General features: G+C 40.9%; 2 protein-coding genes across 6 annotated transcripts; one reads left to right on the top strand and one right to left on the bottom strand.

Moving 5' to 3' along the window:
* The first annotated feature begins 311 nt into the window (after nt 1-311).
* trpa1a (transient receptor potential cation channel, subfamily A, member 1a) lies at nt 312-12,587 on the top strand. The gene is made up of 27 exons (XM_053486649.1): nt 312-516; nt 603-753; nt 1,699-1,874; nt 2,585-2,692; nt 3,227-3,335; nt 3,415-3,560; nt 4,036-4,172; nt 4,639-4,687; nt 4,883-4,982; nt 5,075-5,175; nt 5,571-5,740; nt 6,355-6,519; nt 6,721-6,835; nt 7,169-7,335; nt 7,485-7,575; nt 7,677-7,736; nt 7,823-7,924; nt 8,009-8,079; nt 8,330-8,483; nt 8,678-8,767; nt 8,886-9,055; nt 10,468-10,597; nt 10,729-10,911; nt 10,998-11,066; nt 11,506-11,610; nt 11,714-11,820; nt 12,343-12,587. Exons 1-27 carry the CDS (start codon nt 421-423, stop codon nt 12,530-12,532), a joined length of 3,312 nt encoding a protein of 1,103 aa, XP_053342624.1. The 5' UTR covers nt 312-420; the 3' UTR covers nt 12,533-12,587.
* A 217-nt stretch (nt 12,588-12,804) lies between these two features.
* On the bottom strand, nt 12,805-19,995 carry dnajb6a (DnaJ heat shock protein family (Hsp40) member B6a). 5 transcript variants are annotated; one of them, XM_053486646.1, is made up of 10 exons: nt 19,864-19,995; nt 18,099-18,241; nt 17,830-17,939; nt 16,961-17,017; nt 16,741-16,845; nt 16,195-16,362; nt 15,943-16,111; nt 15,669-15,739; nt 13,338-13,475; nt 12,805-13,252 (listed from the first exon to the last, which is right to left on the bottom strand). In XM_053486646.1, exons 2-10 carry the CDS (start codon nt 18,161-18,163, stop codon nt 13,185-13,187), a joined length of 951 nt encoding a protein of 316 aa, XP_053342621.1. In that variant the 5' UTR covers nt 18,164-18,241; nt 19,864-19,995; the 3' UTR covers nt 12,805-13,184. The 5 variants fall into 5 exon arrangements, with proteins under 5 accessions (XP_053342621.1, XP_053342618.1, XP_053342620.1 ...); XM_053486643.1 differs by having other exon boundaries at nt 16,741-16,848; XM_053486645.1 differs by lacking the exon at nt 19,864-19,995 and adding an exon at nt 19,434-19,572 and having other exon boundaries at nt 16,741-16,848.
* Between the last annotated feature and the right edge of the window lie 529 nt (nt 19,996-20,524).

Raw genomic sequence — 20,524 nt, forward strand, 5'->3', positions numbered from 1 at the left:
ATAGCACAAAAATAAGACAATTTCCTATAAAAATGTAAATAATAATGTGTATAAAAATTACCTAAATATGGAAATAAAAGTTAAATAATAAAATTGTATAATTTTTATCATTTATCTTTAAGCACTTTTCTTGTTGCTGCCGACGAGGGGTGAATTTTGAAGGTGACAGATCCGATCCACCGTTCAAATAATTCCTCATTCCTGATTACGGCAATGAGAAAATGAGTGTGATTTGATTTTCTCCTGCATGTGAGTCATTTGTTCCTTTCATTTCTTCTTTTTAAGCAGACATGTCCACTCAGACCTCAGTCTCGTGCTGTAGTTAGAGAGTGGATCGGCAGAGACACACACTCAAACCCTCGTCCTGTTGACGTTTCTTTGTTCATCTGGTCGTGTTCTGTCTGTCTGTGGTGAGATGCCATGCGTCTGTCCAGAACTCAGCCGAAGTCCGCTCCAGAATACCAGTGTCTCACCGACATGGAGAGAAACAGCTGCATGTCCAATAACGTCTTTGAGGTTTCAGATTTTATTCTGTTAAAAATTATTTTCCGCGTCTTTGCACCCTGCTGATTGCAAAATCTTGTATTTTTATGATGTCACAGTGGGCTCTGGAGGGCAACGCCCCGGCGCTGGAAGGTCACTCAGGTGATCTGAGGGTGCAGGACGACGGCGGAGCCTCTCCGCTTCACTACGCCTCGTCCAAGGGCCACACCCGCGTCATCACCCTGATCCTACAGATCGCCGGCCCACAGGGTCAGACACGGGTTCATTCGGGGGTTTTGGGGGGTGGGAGGGTTTGGGTGGGGTTGTTGTGGGAGAAAAGCTTATGGTCAACTTCACTGCAGAGCTCAGGAGCAGAAATTAGGGATCTGACACAATTACATTTCACTCACTTATTCACTAACTCATCTTCTATACCGCTTTATCCTGTATTCAGGGTCAAGGGGGGCCTGGAGCCTATCCCAGGAGACCCAGGGCTCGAGGCAGGGTACACCCTGGACTGATTGCCAATCACAGGGCACACACACATACACACACTCAAACACCCATTCACACACTACGGGCAATTTAGGAATTCTAAACATATAAAGAAATGTCACTTATGAATAAAATTATTGATAGGATTATGATTATGTCAGGATACAAGGTATAAGAATTTATCAGATTTTTACTACAATTTTTAAGAATTTCAACAAAAATTTATTTTAACTTAATTTCAAGTTCTTTTATACAACATGCATGTTATAATGATTCATACATTTCTATGTTTATATCAAGAAACATGTAAATAAGTCTTCGACAATGCACTTTAGAAAAAACGTATCCAGTGACATTGATACTAAACTCCTAAACATTTTTTACGTCTACAGTGTAACAGATGCAATTTATCAAAATAATATTCACACGTGATGCTGAACAGTTGTGCTTCCTGACCTGCAGCTGGTTGATGGATTCGGCCGAGAGTCCTGCTGGAAGTGCGTTACGTTAATCTAATGTAGAGATCCTTAACGCATAAACTCACTCCTCCACATGGATTGTGCGTTCCTTGTCTTAGCAACAGTCTAAAAATAGGAGTTTAAACAACATCACCAACATGACTGTGGAACGGTCTTTATTTAAATCGCACGTGTGAATCATGGAAACGTCTGTTCTGATCGAGTTCTGATTATTCTGTGTGTGTGTATTCTGTCTGTGCAGAGCTGGACGTTGTGGATGATGAAGGAAACACACCCCTGCACTGGGCCGTTCAGCAGGATCAGAGTGGAAGCTGTTCGGCTCTGCTGAGTCTCGGGGCGAATCCCAACATCCTGAACAAAGCGTCTCTCTCCCCCCTGCACCTCGCCGTCAGCCTCAGGCACAACCACATTGTGGAAGTACGAGTGACAACAAACAAACCATTCTTTTAAATCTGTTTTTTTTTATGTGAAACACATCACGTTTTCGCTTATGTTATAGCAGCTATAAACAGCCGTGCCCTCACCAGACTCGCTTCATTCTCTCAGGAAATGATGATGAAGACTAAAATAAATAAATAAACCAAAGCTCCTTAAGTTACCAAGAAACCACAAAACTTTTTTCGTTTTGGTTTGGATGGGAATGATGTGTCCACCATGTTCTCTTCCGCTAAATCTTGGATAATTCTCGCCCACCAAAACCTTCTCCTCTTATACATGTCAGCTCTAAATTCTTCCTCCGAGACACATGAAGCAAGACGAGTTAATGCGCAGCACCACAATACCGCATAAAAAACACAGCGCTATCTGCCCTCTTCTACATGTATGAGTTCAGACACCAACAATTAACAAACACAATAGTGTCTGAGTGATCACGTAAAGAGAGAGAAAGAGAGCGAGTGTAGAAAGGGTCAAGTCACTCTAAAGAGCTGTGGCTATAAAAACCATAATGTATGTAAACAAGCACTTTAATATAAACATGAACTCTCATCAGAGTTTTTGCTCGAGAGAATTAATCAGCACCTCCTGACCAATCAGAGCACATATTGTACCAGCAGGATTAATCCAATTTTATCCCATTGATTCTCCTTGTTGGAAAAATTACAGTAAATCTGTTTTTTTTTTTACAGCAACTGGTGACGCACAGTAAGACGGACGTGAACCTGGAGGGCGATCTGGGAAACACGCCTTTCATCCTGGCTGCGTCAGTGGACAACCACGAGGCGCTTCTCATACTGGTAATTAAACCCTCTGGATTCCTAAAACTTCATAATTAAACTGTTTACAGAGAGCAGCGTGAAAAGGCGAGACGATTGTCCATCCATGATAGCAAGGAAATGACAACAGGAAGCTTTGACCATGTAAGGAAGCAGTAAGTAAACTGGAACAGGATGAAGCAACAGTACAATTATTTCTAGTAATAACTTGCCCCGGCAATTCAAATTCAAATTTTAGTTGTTACATACACAACCATACACAATGAAATGCTTTTCACTTTTAAAATATTAGACAATTCTGATAAGGTTTTATATCCACACTAAACACTTTTTTAATACTATTTGTTTTCAAGCCATTTAACAGTCCTGTGAAATTTATTAATCATCAGCAATCTCAAAAAACGCTCTGCACTTCCTTGCCTAATAACTTTTAGGTGTTTTATTTCCTTGTGTAAGGAGATGTTTATGTATGCAAGGAATCTCCAGTAGGACAATTAAAAGTGTGATAAGTAAAAATAATACAAGTGATTAACACACAGTTGGTGTTGAATTCAGTACAGGAATGGCGCCAATCTGTGCTGCCAAAACAAGCTGGGTCACTTCCCCATCCACGCCGCCGCCTTCGCAGGAGCCAAGAGGTCCATGGAAGTGGTTCTCCAAAAAGGTCAGACATTAATGTGTGTGTTTGTGATCTTTCAAAATGATCTATTGTATAAGATGACCAAATATTTTCCTACAAACAGGAGAGGAGACAGGTGTGTGCGTAGAGAAACATATAAACTACGTGGACAAGTCCACCAGCAGTCCTCTTCACCTGGCTGTACGTGGAGGAAACCTGGAGGTCATCAAGCTCTGCATCGCTCACGGAGCCAAAATCGACCAGCAGCAGGTAAAGAAATCGAGAGCAAACATACAAACATGATCTTGAAAAATGTTCTCTGAAGATTCTTTGGATAATTAATCTGAACTTAACAGAAATGTTCCACACAGCGACGTGAAGACGTGATAAGAGCCACTTATCACCAACGATTGATTGCAGTTGTTGCTGCCAAGCGTGGTGCAACCATTTATTAGGTTTAGGGCGCAAATACTTTTTCACATAGTGAAAAAAAGTTTCACTAATTCCAAACTAAATTCATGCTTAAAATTAAAAGCAGTCCTGTTCTGTTATCAAAAAAATGTTCAGTCGTTCTAGACTCAAAACTACTCAAAACTACTGTTTCTGCTAATAAAATCAGATTTAAGCTCGCATCTTGGACTTGTTTTTTTTTAATCAAAATTTCAGAACTTAAATTTGTAGATGAATTTTCAGTCATTGAAAAATTTTTTTAACCAAAGTGTTTTTTTCTCTCCATGTTCCACAGTGTGATAAGTCCACAGCTCTCCACTTCGCCTGCACTCAGGGAGCCGCGGAGGCCGTGAAGGTGATGCTCCAGGCATACGAGCGAGTGTGTGACATCATCAACATCACAGACGGAGCGTTCCAAACACCGCTACATAAGTACTCACTGAATTCTGGTCTCTGATTGGTCGGAAGGTGTTGATTAATTCTCTATAAGAGCAGCTCTGAGAGTAGAACGGATTTTTCTTAATGCGCTTGTTTGGGTATGTTACAGAAACGTCTTTGTTTAGAGATAGTGGAATGTGTCTCCAGTGTCAGTGTAACTGTCAGAAGTAAAACTGTAACTTTGAGGGTTTTTTTTTTTTTACATCTTCAGTACTCAGGTTTCTCATTATCCTTACAAGAAAGACCAAACAAAAGGACCATAATAACGATGTGTAACTAGAAATGAACAAAAAGCATGACATGTAATTCTTTATTAAATCTTAATAATTAAATCTTTATAATCATGACAGTTTGTTGTGGTATAACAGGAATAAAACTCTAAGGGATTTGCTAATGTAGAAGATTAATGAACTAATTAATTAATAATCACTCTCTCTCTCTCTCTCTCTCTCTCTTGCAGGGCGGCCATTTTTGACCATCATGAGCTTGTGGAGTATCTGATCTCACAGGTGGGAAGACCTGATAACACTAATGATATAGTGTAACTGCACAGATAATTAGCGCTGCGAGGACCTGACAGTGCAGCTAGTTAGATTGGTTTTATGCCGACCAGTGACACCTTGACTAGCTCACAATGTGGCTAATATCCAATCCCTTTAACTAGCACCCTGACTAGCTATCAATGCACTAACTGTGTATTTCAGGGCGCTGACATTGACTTCATCGACTGTAAAGGCCACTCGCCACTGCTGCTAGCGACTAGTTGTGGTGCCTGGAGATCCGTTAACCTGCTGCTCTCACATGGTAATCTCCACCAGGATCAAGAGCAATGCAAGCAAATAAATAATAATAATATTAATAATAAACGTTGGATTGTGTGTGTGTTTTGATGTCAGGTGCTGATCTGATGGTTAAAGACAAAGCTGGGTGTAACTTCCTCCATCTGGCCATCTTGCAGCCTCGAGGTCTGAAGAACCTTCCAGCAGAAGTTCTACAGGTGATCCAGGCTCACTGCTAAATAATGAACTTCATTCTCATTACAATGCTCAAAATGATGTTCTTCATCTTCATCAGAGATCCTTCATCTATTCTGTTTCTTCACACTTTAAACTTGACTGGAAGGAATAAAAAATAAACAAAAGGGTTCTACTGACACCTAGTGTTTACCTGAAGTAAACCCATTACAGTGAAGCAGGTCTGTTTTAATACACTTTTCACCACTTCCATGGTATATTCACTAACGTGATCAGTCTGAGAGAACCGCGTTAGATGATCTCTTTGATAGTCGTAATGTAGCCTTCAGAAGCAGAATTTACTCAGCTACTTGTTTGATGTTTCGGTTTATATCACAGGTTGAAGCACTTGTAACGTAACATTTTGTCATTGTTGCAGCACGAGAGCGTGAGAGAGCTGCTGAATGATGAAGACGCAGAGGGTTGCACTCCTCTTCACTACGCCTGCAGGCTGGGGATCCCTGACTCTGTGAAGAACATGCTTGGCCTGGAGGTCTCACTCGACCAAAAGTCCAAGCAGAAGAAATCAGCGCTTCACTTTGCAGCTGAGTAAGTGAACAAAGAGAGGAACGTTTTGAGGAACCTTCAAAACGTGTGGTACTAAAATCATTACTGGTATTAGTGAGGCAGTGACTAAAGTCCAAACATCTAGACATCTCTGATCCCCATAAATAAATGTGTGAGCTCCACAAGTTAACATATGATCTCCATGAAGAAAACCTTCAGTGTCCACAAAAAAACATCTGACCTCCATAGGTAAACATCTGATCTGATCTGAATTGTGCGAGTTGAATCACTGGGTAGATCTGTTTTGATTTGATCTGTTGATCTGGTCTGAACTTCATGAGTATAATCATAATTCCAGATGAATTATTTTCATCATTAGAATATCTAATACCAACAAACAGAAGCTGTAATCTCCATGAGCAAGAGAACTCACTCTGACCTTAATGAGCAAAAACTCTGACCAGGTCTTCATTGCCATAATCGCATATCCTGGAGCGTAGATGCCCAACACTAGGAAATCAGGTCTGCATGAGCTCTGAAATTTTGATTTCTGTGAGCAGAAGCTCTGAACTCCATTAGCAGAAGATATCAGTTATTCATAACCAAGAGCTTTACTCTCCTGACTGTCTGTAATTTGACATCACTCTAATTCGCAGGTATGGGAGGATCAACACGTGTCACCGGCTGCTGGAGACCATGACAGACACTCGTCTGCTGAACGAGGGTGATGAGAAGGGCATGACACCATTACACCTGGCTTCACGTGGTGGACATGTTAAAGTGGTCGAGCTGCTCCTTAGAAAAGGTGCTTTGTTCCACAGGTATGTGAACACATGTTCTCCAACTACCACATACAGGTTTGCCTCTAGAGATGCCCCCCACACACACACATTATACACACTTTTTAAGATTTGAAAGTTTTCACAACATGTGATCACTCGGAGCGGTGAAAGCATGTGTGTGAGATCTGAACCAACAATCTTCTGTTCACAAGCTGAGATGTGTATATTCTGTGTGTGCAGTGATTATAAAGGCTGGTCGTGTCTACATCATGCCGCGGCTGAGGGCTACACGCAGACCATGGACAGCTTACTCCTGTCCAACATCAAACTCCTGGACAAAGCCGACGCAGACGGAGTACGTTTCAGGGTTCTGTCTGGGGCTGCGCTCTGATTGGTCAGAAGGTGGTGATTAATTCTCTATAACAGCAGCACACGTTTATATTAACGCGCCCGCTTTGATACGTTATCGTTTGCATAGTAACAGCTCATACATGTAACTCAATGAATAAAATGTACTTAATAAAGAAATATTAAATGTTACATTTAAATCAGGGTGTTGTGGAGTGCTGTTATAGGAAAATAATCAACTTCCGTCTGTACAGTATATGATTACTGACGAATACTAATGACGTCTAACGAGTGACGTATGTTGCTGATAATTATTGGTGCATTCTGGGATATGTTGAAGAACACGGCACTGCACTTAGCCGCCCGAGCCGGACACGTTGCCGCTGTTCGCCTGCTGCTGTCCAGAGGAGCTCAGATCCAGCTGAACCGCAGCGACGCTTCCTTCCTGCACGAGGCCATTCACAATGGGAGGCAGGACGTCACAAGCGCCGTGATCGACAGCGACAGGTAGGTGGAGTCAACACCATCTGAGGCGTGGCTTGTACATATGTCAGTCTTGGTAAAGCAGGTGTGGCTTGGACATGCTGGAAGACTCTAACACTCACATAGCGCCCTCTGTGCGGTGTTAAAACTCGGGTGTGTGTTTACTGTGGTAGGTGCGAGGAGGCCATCACAACATTTAAAGTAACCTCTGCCAAACGCTGCCCTGTCCTGGACATGATCGAGTTTCTCCCTGAGTGCTTCAAGGTGAGCTGATGTCTTGAGCAACAGTAATCCATACGGTCTGTGGGGACGGTATTACAAGAATTATACATACTGCACTGTATATACTTATGTTTGTTTTTCAGCATCTCTTAGACACCTGCATTAAAGAGTCAGATGAAGACGTGAACTCCTGCGGCTACTACGTGAGTTTATTCACAAAGTGAAATGTTCTTCTGTCTCCTGTAAATTCACGTCTTACACCTTGTCTCCTGATCTATTGGATGGACAGCTGGAGTATAATTTCCAGTGGCTTCAGCAGCCGAAACAGTACGCTAAGAAGATGGAGAAATCAGAGATGGACAACAACTACAAACCCCTGGCTGCACTCAATGTCAGTATTTTCTAGAAATCATAATAAAGTATAATAATGTCTCATTTATATAAAGCCTGAGATATTCTCCTTTGCTGTCTTCAGTCCATGGTGGAGTTTAATCGAGTCGAGCTTCTGACCCATCCAGTGTGCAAAAAATATCTGGAAATGAAATGGTGAGCAGTCAGAAAGGATTTAGACGTCAGAACATGTGTAGATCATATACACGAGAAAACCAGCATGTAACGTATTACGCAGAATATTATTAGAATATTATACCACAGTTGAGTTACATTCTGCATCCTGATTGGTCATTGAAAAAAAGAAATACAGTAAAGTGGTCTGTAGGATGTAATGTATATATGTAACAAAACATACATGGAAGTAGTCTTCAGTGTCAGCACTTTTGTTTTTCATGCCACGCAGGCACGCGTACGGTGTGAAAGCTCACTTGCTCAACATGACCATATACGCACTGGGGGTTTTCCCACTGACCTTCCTGATCGTCAATCTGCGGCCCAATCTGAGCATGGAGAAAAACAGCACGAGCATCAACATGCTCACCAAGACTCTCGACAAGGTACGGCACCACGGCAAGGTGACGATTTGACTGCACGAGTCTGATGTTCATCGTCCTCCTTTAAACCGTAATAAATTCTGACTTAAATGACTTCCAGAAGATTCCAGATCTTGACACCAGCTACCTTGATGCCGTCTTATTATTTCATCACATAATCACAAACTTTAACAATTTTTCTGTTTGTTTCTTTACAGCAATGTTATTTCATCACAACCTGCATGTTTCTGGTTCTCGCTATGAATTTATACGCAGTCGGCAAAGAGTTAGCGCAGATGTATCAGCAGGTACGATTACGAACGCCTGCAAGACGCGTTCATTTTGTTCCGTACAGTATGAGCAAATCTCACAGATGCTACAGACGTCCAGGCAGCGAAATGGTTTGTTTTTTTTCCCTCTTGCCAGAGGTTTAAGTACCTGCGCGACCCGTCGAACATAGCAGACTGGGCGTCGACCATCTGCTCTCTGCTCTTCGTCATTCCTCTCCTGCTGAACGTAAAAAGGTCGTGGCACTGGCAGGCCGGAGCTCTGGCATCTCTTAACTCCTGGGTCAACCTGCTCCTCTACCTGCAGCGGTACACCGACACACTCTCAGGCCCGAAGTAAAAGAGGGTCAAACTGCACTGGAAACACACACTTTATTCTTTATGCTCATCGTTCACTCAGAGCATTTTATCCTGTACTGGGTCGCAGCTCTGGAATGTTGCTCATCTAGGAGTTTTTTCTTTACTCCAGCACTTATCATGAGCTCATGTGTGTGTGTTGTTTTTTTCCCCCCATTAGCATGCCGTTAAGGTAGTGGCTGTAGTTTGGTCATTTATTTGATTACTTCTAGCATTTTCATTAGTTTGGGAGTTTAGTAGTTCGTCTAAGTTAGTTCAGTATGTTGCTTGTTCATTAACATTTCTCACTCCAACTGTTACAGCAGTAGGTGGTACTTTTATGGTGGGTAATTATGGTAGTTTGCTCATCTTTACACTCACCCTGCTGCTCCAGCAAGTACAGATGTTTGCTCATTGTTTTCAGTATTTACACTAATCCTGCTGTTTTACTAATTACAGTAGTTTGCTTGTTTTTGGTACATAAGTCCCTAATTATTTGGTAAATAATTATATATGCCATAAGGACATGACGTACACTACCAGCGTCCATGCTCCTTCGGTAATTATGTCCATAATAATGTTCATGATCCTTCGGCAAAGACAGAAATACGCATTTTTAGCGTCTTTACACTGGTCAAGTAATTACAGTAGTTAGATTTTTCTTTTTTACATTTACCGTAGTCATGTTGCTCTAGTAATTATGGTAGTTTGCTCCTTTTTTTTGTACATTTAGGTTATTTGATCATTTGTTTAGGGTCTTCACTCTAGTCAGGCTGCTCCAGTGATTACGGTAATTTGCTTTGGTGTTTTTAGTGTGTTTACAATAATTACTTTTTTGTACACTTACAGTAATTATGGTAGTTTGCGTATTTTTTGAATATTTACACTAGTCATGTTGCTCCTGTAATTACAGTAGTTTAATCATTTTTAAATACATTTACTGTAGCCATGTTGCTCCAGTCATTACGGTAGTTTGCTTCTTTTTAAAGTACACTTAAAGTAGTTTGATCATTTGTTAGGGTCTTTACACTAGTCAGGCTGCTCCAGTAATTACATTAGTTAGCTCAAATGCTTTTATTGTCAGTATCCATGCTATTCCAGGAGTTAGGCTAGTTTACTTTTTTTTTGTACATTTAGCATAGTCATGCTGCTCCAGGGATTACAGTAGTTTGCCTGTTTTTTAATGTTGTTATCATGGTCTCTACTGTAGCTCCCGAGTTTGTTGTGAGTGCTATATATGGAGTTACAGTAGTTTGTTACAGCTGTTTAAGGTTAAGAGAAGTTTATGTTTGTTCATGAGATTTTGGGTTCAGAGATGTGATGTACATATTCACACACAGACTTCGTATTAACTTTGGTCACATTGGTCTTCTCTTCGTGTGCAGGTTCCAGAGGTTTGGAATATATGTGGTGATGTTTCGGGAGATCTGTAAGACGCTGCTCAGCATCATTCTGATATTCTTCTACCTGATCCTGGCATTCGCGCTGACCTTCTACGCTCTAATGATTGAACAGGTGGGCTTTTGTATACGACTTCACCCACAAACCTTTTACTTAAATAAAAAATTGAACAGCTGCAAACGGTGACAACTTTAATGGTTATGATTCTGTACATTTACGTCTCCTTCCGTCATTTCGTCTCTCAGAAACATTTTGGTCGCCTGTTTCTGTCGCTGATGCAAACGTTCGCCATGATGGCAGGAGAGATCAACTACCAGGAAAACTTCTTGAAACCCTACATGGGGAAACACCTTCCTTTCCCTGTGCTGACATACTTTATCTTCATTTGGTTTGTGCTGCTCGTGCCGATTCTGCTCATGAATCTGCTGGTGAGTTTTACAACCTCCTCCTCAGTAGTGACGGCTGGAATGTCTGAGGTCTGAACCGTTTCTGAATGCGGTGTGGTTTATTGTAGATTGGTTTGGCTGTGGGAGACATTGCAGAGGTGAAGAACAACGCCTGTTTAAAACAGATAGGGATGCAGGTGAGTGCCAGGACTTCCCTGCAGACGTCCGTTACAATATCATGTGATCTGACAGGCCACACCTACTATATTCACACCTTCTATCTTTAGACTAACACAACTACAGAGGCCACGCCTCCTTCACTGACACTGGCAGAGTAAAAATGGCCACTCCTCCATTACTGGGGTCGACAGAGGCCACACCTCCTTCTCTAAATCAGACAGATACCACACCTTCTTTATTTTCCCTAACAGATATGCCCAACCTTCTTCACTAATTATGACAAGCAGCAAGGCCACGCCTCCTTTATTGTGATTGACACAAATAACACTCCATCTTAATTGTCTCACAGACATTTAGGCCACGCCTCCCTTACATCATCTCTCACACAGACACTCGATTTTTCAAACAACTGCAGTTTTATATAAATAATGAGAGTTGACTGTAAACTCCACACAGATTGAACTTCACACTAACCTGGAGGAGCGTCTGCCGTACTGGTTCGTTAAAAGAGTCGACCAACTCTCTGTTAAGGAATTTCCCAATAAGTGCTACAACGGAAAGGTAACGTAAACAAGAACACAGTCTCACTATAAATATTTATTTGTTGAAACCGATCCTGAAGCAGAGTGACCGGTCCTGAGTTGTGTCTGTACCTCTGTGTCAGAGGTGGTTCGTCTGTGGAGGTGAAGTGAACAAAGTGAGAGCGAGGCTGAGCTCCAGCACACGGCAGTGCACACAGCTGGAGAGAGAACTCGCCAAACAGAAACACAGGTGACACAGACAGACACAAAACACAGACATGTAACGGACGCACAGGTAATAAAAACACACACGTTACACATACCAGACACACAGATGTCACACAGGTTATGAAGACAGACATGCAGACAGGTAACAGACACACAGACATAACAAGTAACAGATAACACAGGTAATTACGAGAGAAAAGCGACAGACAGGTAACAGACGAAAAGCTAAAAGATGCAGGCAACGGACAGTAAAGGTAACAGACACACTGGTAACACAGACAGACATGTTCCACACACAGACAGGTAACAGACAGACATGTTCCACACACAGACAGGTAACAGACAGACAACAGACAGACATGTTCCACACACAGACAGGTAACAGACAGACATGTTCCACACACAGACAGGTAACGGAAAAGAAACTAAGATGAGGAAAAGGAACACACTTAGCTTTTTATTTGTGATAAAAACAGTAGCATCGTTTATGGTATTCTGTTGCACAGTAATATCGACCTGTGTGTGTGTGTGTGTGTGTGTGTAGACTGAAGGATCTCTCTGACTGCATGGAGAAGCAGCACAACCTGCTAAAGCTGATCGTGCAGAAGATGGAGATCAACTCCGAGGCGGAGGAGCGTGACGGCCCTCGCGTCCTGCACGACTTCACACACAGACTGAGCGCCCACAGCAAGTGGGGCCCGCTACTACGCGCTGTTACGGCCAAGAGGAAGTGACATCACAACTCAGACACTGGGTTCAGACGGCGTGTTAAAGCTCCAGCTGAGCTGCTTAGTAAAGTTTATTTTGTGTAAATACACGAATGTTACAGCATAGTGTTCATTTCCTCTCCTGCTCTCTGGCGGTTTTTAAAGTGACGTGACGACGATGTGGAAAGTGTTAGAAACAGAAACACAGTGAAGTCACTACAAAATAAATAAATAAACCCATCATGTTTTACGGCTAACGTAGGAGGCGTGTGGTGTAAATTATTCATCCTTTTATCATATTTTGGGGAACAAAACTGAATAAAAGTTTATTTAAAAAATATCACAGAAACACTAACTGCAGGAGCACATGGAATTAAAATGAAAAAAAAAAAAAAGACACACCAAACAAACACAGAAAGCACAATCAGAAACATCGCTCTACTTTTTGGCTAGTTCTAACTACAATGCATTATTTGTTGACTATTCCATAAATTTTAATTTTAAAGTAGATTTAACAAAATGAAACTCACAACACAATGAAATTTGTTACCAAGTTTTAGTTGCAATTTAATAAAGTTATTTTTAAGCACTAAACCGGTCCTCCAACCACCCTGGCGCTCGCACTCCGCGCTCACACTCTCCACTCCAGCAGGGGTCGCCGCTCGCTTCGGGAAATATCTCAGGACTCCTTAGACTTTTTCGTTTCAGTCTTCGCTGTTGGTCTTTTCCTTTTCATTCCATTTTGGTCTGGAGAGGAACAAGACTCTCAGATATTATAAAAAAAGAAAAAAGAAAGAAAGAAAGAAAAAAGAAAGAAAGATAGAAGTCTGACCTTTGGTTGTCTGTCGTTCTCTCTGGGTGGAGTAAGTGTGGGTGGAGTTGGACTGGGCGGAGCTGGAGGAGGAGGAGGAGCCAGGAAGTGACTTGTTCTGTTTTCGCTCCTCCCCTAGACCCAACTCAAGGGCCTGTCCTAAAGAAAGGGGGCGGGGCATGAAATGAAGGGCGGGGCATGCATGAAGGGGGGAAAAAATCTGTACAGAATTTTATTTTCATTTGTTTTCTTTCTTCTTTTTCCATTGTCCCCCTTTTTTGGGATTAACCCCTCCCTGCTGGTGCTTCGTCCATGCAAAAGAGCGAACATCATCCATGCAAAAGGACATGCGTGTTAGCAAACACACCTGGAGTGAAGGTTAGTGTTCATAAGGACATAAAACCTGCACGTGTGTTAGTTAGCATTTGATCAGAGCAATCATCGAGGAAAAGTTTAATAAAATGGGTATTTAAAAATGTAAAAAAAGTTTATATCATTAAAAGATTTTTATTACTAGTAATTATTATATAAAAATCATTTTTTATGTGTCCTTGATCTCTGTTGCAATTCTATAAAAACGCTATATTAAAATTAAACTGTCCTGCTGCTTTTTAATTTGAATTTCTGTCTGTGTTCTAATTGGGTGCGAAATCATTTATGCTTATGTGAAAGCAACACACTTCTACATTCTCAACATAAAGAACCAGGAGAGACTCAGAGGTTAAATGTTCTGGTTCTCCACGTTCATCACACACTTCAGGATTCAGCCCATTCTCATGGTGGATTTCCACAGGCCGCAGATTCCAGTTCAGTCCTCTGCACAGCCTCGTACTCCAGCAGGAGTGTTTCAGAAGCGCAGCCGTGTTATTTTTGCTTCTACCATATTATACACACTTAAAAGCTTTGTTGTCTGCCTGTGTTTATTGATGTCTATTTCCTGCTCCATCCTACTAACAAAGCCTACAGATATGAAATCAGGTCTTGATTCATGTGGATCAGAGTTGTCGGTTTTAATCGGTAAAATACCTTCATTAAATCCGAGAGGCTTCTGAAACACACCCCTGCCCGAACCAGGAGCATTAACTAGAGTGGCAGTAGTTTAGTTTGGAAGGATCGCGTAAATTTAATTTCTTAATGAGAGACAAATTTGCCAGCATGATGCCATTAACATCCTGGTGTGTACGTTACAAGCTGATTTCTCTTAATATAACGTTAGAGTAGTAAGTTGTAACAGTGTGGAAAAGAAGAACAGTCCATGGTTTGTTGGACAGGTTCTAATAAAAAGTTAACAGGGAATGAAGGAATCAACTCTGACTGGTGAGTCAAATGAAATGATTCGAATTGTTAAGAGTCGGATTCACTGATGTTTGATTGGCATTTATTTGCCTTTTTACAGCCCAAAATCTGAGAATGATGCTTATGTTATATATTTTTTAAAGTGATTGAAAAATCAACACAAGAAAACAGATCTGAACTCGAACGCTGTAAGATTCTCGGTTGAAATGTTAAACTTCTACAGAAGCAATTATATTAGTAGCATGCAGTGCACACACACACACACACACACACGCACGCACAGCCGGAAGCTGCCGCATCCTCAAAAAAGGATGAAACTCACATTTATTGATTTTTTTTGAAATTTGCGTACAAAGTCCACAAAATTCATTAAGTGTATCACTTACACCTCGAGCCTATAGACTCGTTTCCATGACAACAATAAGACTAAGAACATCATTGGCTGGTGTACAGATACTAATGAAAACACTCATTTAAACAAAACAATAATAATAATAATAATAATAATAATAATAAGACTGCATATCAGTACAGTTGGTCCAACACTCTACTAGTGTGTACATGAGATGAGAACGAGACGAGCTTATTAACAGGGTTCTAAAGAAAACTGAGGATTATTAACTCGAGTCAGATTAAAAAAGGTGAACTCATGCCTGTTAAACACACGGTGCCTCTCTTTCTCTCTCGGTTCGTTTGTTAATCATTTTTAGCTCAAAAGCAGTACACAAACAGCAATTAGCATTCAAGTTCAACACAGCAAAGTGCATCCGGAGTGTAGAGGAAAAAAAATAAAAAGAACTTTACACCATGGTCCCTAAAAGAAAGTAATAGCACCCCCGTACCAAATACTGACATTCAGCTTCATAAATAGTTTAACAAAGAAATTCGTTATTAATAATAATAATAATAATAATAACAATAAAAAAACAAAAAACGCTAACAAGAAATGGTATGATAATGGTCGTCTAGTTACGCTAAGAAGAGGGGAAAAGCACATGGATGTTTATAGTCCTAACTGTGCTTACTTGTGCTCCAGTCGCAGCAGCTGTTCCTTACCATTTATAGTTAGCGATTTTAACTGCCCGTCTTCCTCGACTTCCACTCGCTCCTGTCCGTTCTCTACGATTCTGTGCAGAAACACGGAGCGTTTAGGGAATGAGACGTTGTTAGAAACAAAACATTCACAAAATTCACTTTATAGTCATGATTAGATCCAGTCTCCAGTCTGCTTGTACAAATAAAAAAACGTGAGGGGAAGAAAGAGAAAAACTTTTTTAATGAACAGATTTCATTATGCTACGTCATGTCTCTGATCTAATCTGATCCGTACCTTTTCGTGGTGATTTTTCTGCCGTTAACATATTTGGTGGACGTGGACACGGAGCGGAAGTTCCCCATCCCGCTGCCCCCGCCCCCTCCTCCGCCACCGAACGAGCTGGAAGAGAAGGCCGTGAATCCGCCTCCGCCCATCTGCCCCATGTGACCATAAGAGCCGAAACCTGAAACGACACACACACAGAATGAGTGATCAGGTGTATGAAATTAAGGGTCACAAAGCGCAGACGCATCAGCGGTGTCTGACCTGTATCGAACGATGTGAACGTTGGTGCAAAAGACGGGAAGCCGCCGAAACCCCCGAACCCTCCAAATCCACCAGAGAAGAAGGAGCCGCCTGTCCGGCTTCTGCTCATCCCGCGCTGCTGCTGCCGCCGACCCCCGCCAAAGAAATCGTCTCCGAATGGATCGTCTCCTACAGCAGAACCACAGAACACCACAGTGCTCCGTTACTGCTTTGTGACGCAACATGTTAAAGCACAACATGGCAAGAATAAACACTGCGTGTGTCATGCTGTAACAGGAAATTAATCAGCGCAACGAAGCAGAGTCACTGTTACTGCTCAGAATTTCCTAGAACAGGCCGTCTCTGAGTGTTTGATTTCTCTTAAACCACAGCAATGTGCCGTAACAATGACCTCATACTTTACTTTTTATATCTGTTTGTAGTTCCAAAGAAAAGAAAAGAAAAACAGCAAATGGATATAAAACTACTAGGTTTCCTTTTTTAAAGTCTTCTTTTAAGTCTATTTACCAAATATTCATCGGAAAAATAAAATGCGTGTGATCTTACCAAAGAAATCAGCGAAAGGGTCGCGACCACCGAAGAAATCCCTGAAGACGTCTTCGGGATTACGGAATGTGAAACCCTGGAAGGCGTCACCGTTATGGTAGCGTCCTGCTGCGATACACACATCGAAAACACATTCTCTTTCAGTCACCAAGGTTTAAATCCCACAACGAACAGATAACCAGAACAAAAAGAAACATATAAAACATTTCACTGTGTTTACCTCCTCCGCCTGACAGACCTTCTTTACCATACTGATCGTACACACTCCGCTTATTGGCTGCTCGAAAAAAAACAACAACAAAAAAAAGACATCAACACAACTTTAAAAGTCTTTTTGATGAGGTCTGCTTCTCATGAGGAAGAGTTTACAAAGGATAGAAATGTTGAACAGTGTGAATAGTGTTTTAAATAGCTAACTGAGGTGTGGGTGTGTGTTAAACGTTTTACACGCTGCTAATTTAAGTATTAAAAAAATAAACACAAAAGTTGCTAAAATATCAGCACCTCTGCATCCTGTCAGAGGCTCCTGAACTACAGGTCTCGACCTCGTGTGATGTTCTGCGCTTTACAAATGGGTTTCCTTTTCTGGTTTATTCAAAAATATTACGTTGTTGTTTAAAAGCCTTCACTAAACAAACTGAGGTTGTGTCTCAAATCACATCTTTATGTATGTTATTCAGCGCTAAAACACTAATTACATTATCTATTGTAGTGTAAAAAAAAAACTCCTTTAAAACTGTAGAAAGCTCAGTTTTGTGTATCGGCCTTCTGTAGTAAGTACATTAGAATGTAAGATCAGAGTTATTGATTTGAAGTCTAGCTCATAAGTACGAAGAGGATAACTGTAGAATGTTTTACAGAAGGGCCAAGGTCGTCAGTGTGCTTAACGCCGCGGTGCATTACATTATATTTAACATTTAACAGTTCAGAGTGTTTTGGTTATGAAATGCTGTCTAGTGAAAGTTGCTTAGACATTTGTTTTAATCTCAGACCTTATCTCGTTGTGTGCTGTGTAACTGTTATATAATTAATAATCAAAGAGAGTCGATATGTTATCAGACGTTATCGACACCCTCATCCAGGACTCACCATCTGAAAGGACTTCATACGCCTCGGAGATTTCTTTAAACCTCGTCTCTGCCTCGTCCTTGTTGTCGGGGTTTTTATCCGGATGCCACTTCAGGGCCAGTTTCCTGTACCTGTGTGTAACACATGAAGAGATAAGGAGGAGCATCATGGTTATTACACTGTTATAAAAGGCTTAAAAATACACAACACAAACAACAAACAGTCGTCTTTTTTTAAATTTCATTTATTTATCGACTGTGTGAATGTGTGTAAACAAATCAGACACTTACGCTTTCTTGATGTCATCCGGACTGGCTTCTTTGGGTACTCCTAATATCTGGTAATATTCCACCATGGCTTTATGCACACATACACGCACGCAGACACTCTCAGACACACATACACACGCCCTTTACTCAGGTCAGAAAACGACCTGAAACATGAAAGTAAAATTATCGTAATTATCTTATAGCAGCCTTTTAAACACAACTCAACAAAGGGAAGACTCGTACACAGGAATGAGGAAGAACACATTGAAGACTGAACTGTGCGTGTGTGTGCATTAAGGTGTGTTTAGAAGGTATGTAGATTCCACTTGTGCCTGACTGTCTTGCTCTGCAAACTTCTGATGAAGTCAAGGTCAGGTGTGGATACACACACACACACACTCGCCTACAGACACATTAGGAATGAAAATCGGCAGTTACCCTCCAATATGATATTATCACGACACCACTGAGCCAATTCCATTAAAATTGCGATTCTGTAGGGTTCACGATTTTATAAATATCCTGATCCAATATAAAATTCCCAATTTAAAAGTTTTTTTTTTTACACTTTTAAACCATCAAGAAAAGTTTAACAAGGAATTAAATGTAGCTTGTTCCTTATAACATTATTTTTCCCACTTAAAATCCAAGCGCAGCATTTAAACAACACAAACTAATTTTAAATACAAGAATTTAACATTAAAACATCAAATTAAACTAAACAAAAAGCTACATTGTAACCGAGAGCAGAGCGTCTCTCCGTCATTCGCCCTAATTATTACTTTTAAACAAACTTAAACCACACAGAATGAAAATGTGTGAATAGTTTAGAGTGCGTCTCCTGTTCATCTCTATTAATCGCTAATCATTGATCTGTATTTCGGAATATTTTTACCAAAATACCAATAATATTGGGCATAGCGTGAAGATTGACTTCATTCTTTCCTTCGTGTTTAACCGTGCATACTGCCACCTGTCTATCATGAGGGCATACGTTTTCTGAATTTCTCATTTTGCTGTCAATTGACCCAGAATATCGGTCATCATATCGTGAAAATATCGTCAGTATCGCGGTATGATCGCTTTAGTTCGCTTTAATCTCTGCTCAGGTTTGTGACCTGCAGTGTTTTTAACCTCAACACACTCTTCTAGAAGGTTCTAGCTTTTTACAACATGTTTATTTTCAGTACAGCTTTATACTACTACTTGGACTGTTTAAAACTTTTATTTTTATATATATTAATATTAAACATCGCAGTGTAATGAAGAGTTTAGTGATCAGCATCATCATGGAAACTCCCGTCTGAGAGGATTAGCATAACAAGCTAGCACGCGCGCGCGCACACACACACTCACCGACTAATCGATTCACTTTACTAATAACGCCTTCTGGAATATCATCCTGTTTATCTTTATTAAATATTAATTATGAAGAGCGGGTTTACTTTAACACCTGAACGCGATAAGCTGCCTGTAGCTCTGCTCTCTGACGCGTCAGGGTTTTTTTTTTTAACTCCAGCGCTATTCCGAAAGCCCCGCCCCTTTCCTCCCCTATGATTGGCTAGCTCCTCTTACATCGACAGATCATCCAATCAGAATCACACAACAATCCAATCCTAGAGCAGGACGCGGAAACTTCCAGAATACGGGTAGGCTGGCTGATAGCTGAACAGGGAAGGGTTAGCATGGCTAGCTCGGGTATCTAAGACACCTTGACAGGATAAAAACACACACAGACACAATGACTGCCCAGTTTTATTCCACACAGAGTAATAAAAGCACATACCTGTTTGTTTTTTTGTCAGAGGCGGAAGGTTTAACTCTCCAACAGTGTTAAACGGAATTATCTTTAAGCAGCGTTGTTGTTTTTTTTCTCTCAGCAGTAAACAGTAGCTCGGTTTGGCGCATTCACCGGAAATGCTGCTGATAACCTGCAGGTGTGTGACGTCACATCCGGTCTGGGAAAACCATGTGGGGATTGTGTGCTCAGAAATGGTTAGATGTTGAAGAGTGTTCAAGGATAAATCTATAAATATGGATTATTAGTGCCACAATTAAAAAAAATTTAAGTTTTGTTCTCAGAATCCTGACCTTAATTCTGAATTTTAACTAAAGTAAAATTTCTGAGGAAAAACATCAGAATTTTTTTAATGGTGGCCCTGATAATCCATATTCATAAATATTATATTTAAATCTGAGAACTACATTAAAATGTCCTCCGCTGTAAGATATTATGTTTTTTTCCACCTACTAACGATGAAGGTTAAGAATAAATGAAGTGTATTCACTCACTCACTTGTGGTCATACGGTGGTGCCTCAGCATACATGCGGAGCACCATGCGACTGAAGAATGTTATCAAGGACGGTAGCAAGAAGAAAAAAAAAAACACTTTCAGTTTGGTGTTTAAAGCAGCCGGTGCCAAGAGAAGTCATAAATTAATTGAGG

Source organism: Clarias gariepinus, chromosome 25 (genome assembly GCF_024256425.1).
Source record: "Clarias gariepinus isolate MV-2021 ecotype Netherlands chromosome 25, CGAR_prim_01v2, whole genome shotgun sequence".
In the NCBI taxonomy this organism is placed as follows: Eukaryota; Metazoa; Chordata; class Actinopteri; order Siluriformes; family Clariidae; genus Clarias; species Clarias gariepinus.

Bases quoted from the DNA above. Each gene is read 5' to 3' on its own strand.
- dnajb6a (XM_053486643.1), bottom strand. From the start codon at position 18,163: ATGGTGGAATATTACCAGATATTAGGAGTACCCAAAGAAGCCAGTCCG. The intron at 17,940-18,098 runs GTAAGTGTCTGA...TGTTACACACAG, and splicing joins CCGGATGACATCAAGAAAGC to GTACAGGAAACTGGCCCTGA. The intron at 16,363-16,740 runs GTAAGATCACAC...GTTCTGCTGTAG, and splicing joins CCCTTTCGCTGATTTCTTTG to GAGACGATCCATTCGGAGAC.
- trpa1a (XM_053486649.1), top strand. From the start codon at position 421: ATGCGTCTGTCCAGAACTCAGCCGAAGTCCGCTCCAGAATACCAGTGT. The intron at 4,983-5,074 runs GTAATCTCCACC...TTTTGATGTCAG, and splicing joins TAACCTGCTGCTCTCACATG to GTGCTGATCTGATGGTTAAA. The intron at 5,176-5,570 runs GTGATCCAGGCT...TCATTGTTGCAG, and splicing joins TTCCAGCAGAAGTTCTACAG to CACGAGAGCGTGAGAGAGCT.